Source organism: Mugil cephalus, chromosome 9, assembly GCF_022458985.1.
Source record: "Mugil cephalus isolate CIBA_MC_2020 chromosome 9, CIBA_Mcephalus_1.1, whole genome shotgun sequence".
Taxonomy (NCBI): domain Eukaryota; kingdom Metazoa; phylum Chordata; class Actinopteri; order Mugiliformes; family Mugilidae; genus Mugil; species Mugil cephalus.
Genome location: NC_061778.1, coordinates 11,497,553 through 11,505,225, shown reverse-complemented (window position 1 = coordinate 11,505,225; position 7,673 = coordinate 11,497,553). Strand labels below are relative to the sequence as shown.

The window sequence follows — 7,673 nt, the reverse complement described above, 5'->3', positions numbered from 1 at the left end:
AAAAAAAAACTCAACGACAACCATGGTAAGTAATCAAGAAACACAAATACAGCTTTGAAGGTTTCTTTCAACTGTTATTATTGATCAAATACATAAAAGTTCCTGGTCCTGTCACTATGATGTTATTGGCACTGAAAGTATCGAGTTCTTCTTAGTGTGTTTTCTTTGTCTTTGTCGTAAGCGATAACTGTACAAATACTGCATAATGGACACACCACAAAGCAACCAAGCTTGTACAGATAATCTCAGACCTGTTTTTCTGGTTTTGTCTAAGTGATAGGTAGCATCACAAGTCAGGGAGGCCAGAGCAAGGAAACGCAGATTAAAAAAGGGGGGAAGGAATGAGAGGATTAAACACAGGATCCATGAGCAGGACTTTGTATAAAACATAAACATACTTAACGGTCTTCAGTGTGCCTCGCTGCAGATCAATTGATAATAGTATTTTTCCAGGACTCTATGTGCAGTGGCTGATCTAATGTGAATCATACCACTGTTACAGTGATTGAATTAAAGCAGATACGTGTACATCTAGTTATTATATACAATGTGACTGAATCCTAAATGTATTCCGTGTGTATTTTATTAAAAGCATGTGACTGGTGGTGATTAGAAAACTGAAGCCACACATTAATTCACGGCATTATGTCTATAAATGAAGTATAAAATAAGGCAAAGTTATTTAAGCGTCATATCGGTTGAGGACTGAGCACCATTCATGCTGTAGGAGGATGGGGGCACAAACAGCTACAAATCAAATCAAGTAATGGCCTGAATGTTGAGCCAATTCAAAGCACAAAAATGCCCACCTTTGTGTCCACACAAATGCAGCGAAAGAGGTGTTATTATCTATGGCAAATCCTTGTTTTATTTCTGGAGAATGCAATTAAAGTGTAAATGGCTGTAAAAAAAAAAAAAAGAAAGAAAGAAAAAAGAGAGACAGGAAATAATTGGAGGGATAAAAATATATATAGCTGTAGAATATTTTTGTTAAAGTCAAGGAGCGTTCAAGAGAGAAGGCGTGGATTTTTCCACACAGTCGAGGCCTCAGAACGCACTCAACAAGTCAAATTTGGGAAGCCACAAAGTGCTAAAAATGAAAACAATGTGTGCAGCAGATGTGTCACCCTGATAAACCTGAGCGGCTCGGATCTGGTTTGCTGTGCAGAGCGACTGGGAGAGGTTGAATGTGCTTTAAGGTGAACGAGGCGGCACAGTGCGACACAGGAATTCGGGGGCACGCCACGCACATACAGTGTAATTAGAAATTCTTTGCATATCCCTCCGAGACACGTCCGCACACTGAGAGGGTCAGAGGACACGGTCGGCAGGAGTGACGCCTCAGGAGCAGCGCGGGTTCAGTGCATTGCTCAAGGTCGCTTCAACAGAAGATATGTATGCACATTGACACCCTGACCACTGGGCTGCCCGCTCTAGCAACCGCCACTTGACTGGATTAACAACACAACAAGGTTTATTTGATTAACTAATCTCTTTTACTATCTGCATCACAAAATAATGCCCTGAGCAAAAATATCAGCCTCTTATATCAAATTACTGCAAATGGGGAAAATTGAGATCTTACCTTGTGCCAAGTTTAAAGTCCACTCCATCTTTTACCAGTTCTTAAATGGCCAAGTTCAGCAGGTCCTCTCCTGCTTTGTTGCATAAGGCTCAGTTTTGTACGTCCACCCTTTGAATGAGCCAAATAAAATGTAGAAGGCTAAAGATCTTTCTGCTCATTTCTTCTTCACTGGTTAGACTTTTTTAAAAACTATTTTAATCAGCCCTGTTATTATCGATTAGATGGTTTATTTCTTTTTTCTTTTTTTGTGCTATTTTTCTTCAAACACATTTAGTAAAAAAAATACTTTTGCTGAGATAACTCCTAAAAATAACTAGCAAACAAAAGCTGTGTTATCATAAAAAAAAAACGTTTACTTTTTAATAAATGTGTGTAGCTGTGACAGGAAAGGGACTTAAATAAATAAATTACATACATAACTTAGCAGTTTCAGAAAGGTGAATCACTTTGAGCCTTAGTAGGTGCGTGCAGGAAAATAAACCATTGACTTCAAAATAAAATCCCCAATTCACGCGTGCTTTATTTAAAGGAGTATTTATTGTTGTAGATTATTATAGAGATTATTATAAAGGATCTCCGAAGCTTAGAGGAGACATGGGTCCTCGCGTGATTTTATCCCATCTTTTAGATATGGCTTCCAAGTAGCCTCCTGTCATTATTTTTGTATGATCTCTGCTCTCCATAATTCATAATTATCTCACAAACCACATCATCAAAACGTGGACTCGTGAGGCGACTCCCCACTTCCAAGCACTTCAAGGCAATAAAAACGAAAAAGTAATTTAATACCGCTTGGCGTTGTTTACCTGTAATATCTGAATGTTGATAAAATGCTATTTAAGCAATTATAATGGCGTTATTAAGGCAACACGAGCGCGAGGTGGCTCCGATCCGCACTCCGGATGTTACCGGCACTGGAGGTGGGCGTGATCCGGTCCGGGTGTTCCGGCCGCCCGGTCCTCTCCACTGAACTCCAACCCTCGCGCTCTCTATCAGCATCTCATTCCTGTCTCAATATGTCTCAAGATGGCGGCCAATGCAGGATCGATGTTTCAATATTGGAAGCGCTTTGACTTACAACAACTACAGGTCAGTTCAACCACCGCTGTAACCGCCTGCCTTCGCTTCGCTTCGGCCGTCTCGTCCCTCTCCGGGGGCTGTGTTTTGTGTTTTTTCCGCGGCCGCTTCGTAGGTGTTTGGGAAGAGAATTCAAGACCTCTTCCTCACATTGATGAAAGTGGCTCTCTCGCTGATCAGAAATTGATCCTCTTTGTTCAATTCAACATCGATCGGACACTGCAACTGGGCAAGCCAGGGCGACGCCGCGGGGATGCGCCGAAATAAAAGCCGAACGGCGGGGCTTTGGCGAGGAGCTCTCGGCTGGCTATCTTTATTGCGTGTTGTTCAACTTTTACCGGAGCGAGTAGCCGTAGTTAGCCCGACGCTTTAGCCGCTGTAAGGTTGGATAATTTGGGGGAAAAAAAATAAGTGCGACTCATTATACGGTGGCGCTGTGGTGACACCGACCGATGAGACGGGCAGCACAGACACAAACGGCGCTTTGCTCGTGTTTTTTACTCTCATTATCGGTAAGTTTAACGGAGACATTAGCAGCATTTTTATCGGCTAACGGGTTAAGAAACAGTTTATATCCAAGTCCGTGAATTTTTTTTCTCCGTTTCCCCTGACGGTAATTATACACACAGTGAGGTTTTTTTTTTTTTTTTTTTTTTTTTTTTTTTAAACAGACATTGCCACGTCTGTGTGGAAGTGGACGAGACGGGACAGTGTTTGTTGTTGACGCGATGCATTTAAAAACATCGGAAATTTGATAGATCATGACCTTGTGATTGTGATGAACTCCAGTAATGTCCCGGCCGCACGGAGGAGGAGATCCACGGCACAGGAAAGGATACGTAGGGAAAGAGAGAGAGGGAGAGAGAGAAAAAAGAAAAATTTATTGGGCCTGTTCAGTGTGTGAATATAGCCTGTGTATATTAGAGCGTGTTTGACCTATCACAAGACATGTAGACAATGGCACTGTTGTGTTTTCCCCTGGCATTTAACATGGACTGCTGAATTTCAAATCACAATTTATGAATATTAGTAGCCCCAGTTGCCGTCGTCATTAACATAAGATCGCATTATGTAGGCTAGCCCGATTGTTCATACATTATTTTGTAAATCGCACAGGCCTGGGATTTAAACTTTTATTTAGGTCATGATGCCCCTATGAGTGGGGAGACAAAAGGACAGTGAACAAGTCTTCCCAGCGGGCTTTGTGTTGCACTTACGCCACATCATCAAGGCTTCACTTCTCCTATTTATTTGATCCGGTTTGGTCCTCCTACTCGTGCCCCCTTGTTCATGCATTATGTAAAAAAAAAAAAAAAAATTGAGACTGCCTTCTCTTGTCTTTCCTCGGTATCTATCTCCCACCCCCTTCCTGCCCCCCACCCCCCCTCCCTTCCTTTTATATATTTTCTCTCTCTGGCCCTTCACCCTGCTTTCACCTATTTGGTCCCGCTGTGAACCGACACGCATGTGTGGTGTGTGAATTTGGTCCGAGATCAGTCCCTCTTTCGTGGCTTGACTGGCAGCGCGGCCGAGTGAAGGCAGTGCCAGCAGCCAGGACATGAAAAATGCATCGCATAAGTTTGTGATAAGGCCCTGGGTAATTATGGCAAAGGCCCCTATCACAAGCGATTAGTCAGGACAGTGAATCTGAGCGTGTGCAAAAAGGCTGGCGGTTGGCAGGCCTGTCTGCAGGATAGGAATCAGTCGGAGCTGGTGTGTGTTGTGTGTGTCTGTGTTGTGTGTGTGTGTGTGTGTGTGCGTGCGCGCAGAACTGCTCAGAACATTCACTGTCTATTATTGATGACATCTTATTTACTCTCCCTCCCACTGAGAGGCTCCTAGAGGAAAGCCTTCAGACAAGAACCTTTTTTCTTATCTGCTTCTTTTTCTCTCTCTTCTTTTTTTTTGTGAGGATAATGTGGGGCTAGCATGATATGATCATGGTCTACACATGGCCTTGTGAGACAATTGCTTTCTCGCTCGGTTCCTCCATGTGATCGAATGGACAGCGTGCGTCGTACGCTGACGCTTGGTCTGTTTTGTCTGCGCCAGCAAAGGAATGTTTTCTTTCTTTCTTTCTTTCTCTCTTTTTTTTTTTTACAGTTTCTTTTGATGATGAAAATCCAGCTCAACCTAGATGTCAGTAGCTTTAAGCCATCGTTGCTTCTATTCCTCAGGCTCCGACTGCTGATGTTCATTAAAATCCTATTTGATCAGTGTGTGCCAGTCCCTGTGTGAGAAACTAGCTAGGTGGTTGTTACAGGACAGAGAGTGCTTTGAAACAGCACAGCGAGCTGTTAACTTGTCCTCTCGGCATGCCTTTTTTTTTTTCCGCCCTTTTTTCCTCCCCGCCACTACAAACACAAATGGGTGCAACAGTGATGCTTTTAGCAAGGTCTTGCACACTTGCAAAATGGATCAGTGATTCAGAGATGATGGCAGGGTGACAGTGAATTACAGATGGAGGAGGTTTTAACGTCTGTAATCCCTGTCCGTCCATTACAGAGTTGAGTTTCTTTAGAGGGGATCATCACTCTTCTCTCCTGTTGTTTTTTCTTTTTTTTTTTCCTTTTTTTTTTTTTTCTGACCCAGTCAAGCAGTTTGCTGGAACATTGCGTTTCTGCTTGAGAGCGATGAGAGATTGCGCTTCATTACAGACTAGCCTTAATAAGATATGAGGGAATAGCCCCACTCTAAACCGATACTGTGTGTTTTTTTGTGTGTAAGCTAGGAAAATTAAAAACAGACCATTCTGCTATACACAATTCCCAGTTTAGGCCCTAATGGTCTACATCTCACCTCATAACATTTCCTGGAACAATGCACCCTAGAGCCATTTTGAAAAATAGCTGGCGATGTAAGCGGCCGGCTAAATAGTGGAGTTCAATGAAAACTGATCCAGACCCTGTTCTTATTCACCACCTCCTAATGGGTAAATTTAGGAAAAGGGTTTTGTAAGCTGATCCCGGAGCTGTGGTCAGTGGCAACCTGAGTGGTTTGAATCTCTCAACGACCGGCTCGCTGTTGTCTGCAGGAGTTTTAGTGTTAATTTATGAGCTGGTTGTCTGAACTCACTGGTGGGATATTTTTACCCCTCTGTTGCTGCACAGGCTGGGGGAGCATAGAGGAAGGGGCATCACGTCATGCTTCTACTGTAGCCAACCGCTTCTCTGCCCAGTGACAAAACCTGGCATTGGGACTGAGGTTTCACTGTGTGTTGGTGGGTGGTGAGCGACTAAGCATGAGTCAGAGAGAGGGACGAGTGCATGTCAGGTCTTAGGTCCGTCCTCTGGTCGCAGCTTTGTCATCTTACTTTATACTGTAAACCCACTGAGGATGCACTCCACGCAAACCGAGCAGACTGCGCGACTTTCTGAGAACTTCAGAAAACTTTTCTCCCCTATAACATATCAATGTCTAATTCTCAGCGGAGGCCCATATTCCCCAACGCCTCAGCGATTAAGTGTACGTCACTCTCCCTGGCTCAGTTTCCTCCCCGTCCCCCCACCCCCCCCTCGATTCGAGGAATGTCTACTTCACGTTCGGTTTATCCGATTTAACACAAAATACGTTGTGCCGCGCGAGAGCTGGAATCTGAATTCTCACTTCCAGAAATTCAACTTGGGCGCAGTTTAAAAAAGAAGGGACTGTTGCCATGTGATGTTTCGACAAAAGATACAAAGCACTTAACAGGAATCTAAAAATAGGGGTACCCAAACAGATGGAGTCAGCAGCTCTTAATTTGGGCTTTATGCAAAAGTAGGCAACAAACAGATCTGTTACCTTTTGGAAAAAGAAAAAAAAAGTCACTAGTTGTGATAAAAAACTTTTTATGGGACTGCATTACACTTCAAGTGGATAATATAACACGCTAATACTCTAATATAAAATGAAAACAATTTTATCCTCTCTTGTGCAGAGGAGATATCCTTCATAATAACCTGTGTACAACACTTAGTGCTAATACAATTTGCATTAAGTGAACCGGTATTTATTTTTTTGTTAATATTGATTTGCTACAAATGTGAAGTTTCTGTTAATCTGTATTTTAAAGCTTCACATTTGACATGTAAAACATTTATTTTACCGTGTACCTCTTGTTACACTACCACACAGAATGTGGGAACAATTGTAGTTTGGATATAAAAATTTAAAACAGTTGACTCTGTTTGGTTTTTTATGCTCACTCTTCAAATATTTGAAAAAAAGTTGTTGTTTTTTTTTTTTCTCTAACCAAACCGTGCTTGTTTTATTGCCAGTCAGCTTTCAGCGCAAACCTTTTAAACTACACCGGGGAGTTGTACCCTTAAGGAAATCACAAAAATAAAAGACGCCTTTTAGGAATTTGACAGCCAGTAAAAAAAAAAAATATGAGTATTTTATGTATTTACAGTCACTACATAAATACGATCTTTAACAGTTTATACGCCGCAGCGCGTTATGTATTTGTAGCAGCATTTGTAGTAACTCGCACAGCTTTTCAACTGTGGTGGAGAAACTTAACAAATTATATATTTGCTGTTGCTCATAGCCCCGCAAAAATCTCGATATCTATAGCCTCTATATTTTTGTCTGCTGCATAATACTACGCAGACAAAACTTCCACCCGGCGACCGGCTACAAGAGCATAGGCGGCCGTTTTCCAGAGACCTATTTTCAAGTGGCAGGCATTATTTACAGGCCCACTTGGAGTCTCTCTCACCTACAGCATCATAGAGTTTCAGCGTATCTCATGACAGAAGCATCCATTATTGTGCTGCTCTGTATTCCAGCAGAGAGAAAGAGAGAGTGTAAGGGCTCCTGCGAGCGGCCACTTCTCTTTACTTTGGAACACGCTGGCTGTTTCCACTTGTAAATTTGAGGATGATGCCCACTTTATTTTTAAAAAATCGAGCGTGCACTTTAAAAGGCGCCTCCGAGGCTGATGTAATCTTGTATGGTCTATTGTTCACAGTGTAATATTAAGGGGAAAGTTTTTCGGTAAACACAAGGCTTGCATTCCCATGGGGGG

At 42.5% G+C, this 7,673-nt stretch overlaps 1 protein-coding gene across 3 annotated transcripts in view; it reads left to right on the top strand.

The window, feature by feature from the left end:
• The first annotated feature begins 2,517 nt into the window (after window positions 1-2,517).
• The window catches only part of cux1b (cut-like homeobox 1b), a 54,497-nt gene continuing 49,341 nt past the window's right edge, over window positions 2,518-7,673 (top strand). For 2 of the 3 annotated variants that reach the window (XM_047594437.1, XM_047594435.1), the window contains exon 1: window positions 2,518-2,674. In XM_047594437.1, coding sequence (XP_047450393.1) covers window positions 2,612-2,674 — 63 coding nt within the window. In that variant the 5' untranslated portion in view covers window positions 2,518-2,611. Of the gene's footprint in view, window positions 2,675-2,732; window positions 3,175-7,673 lie in introns of those variants that run through there. The other variant, XM_047594436.1, reaches the window with a different exon arrangement.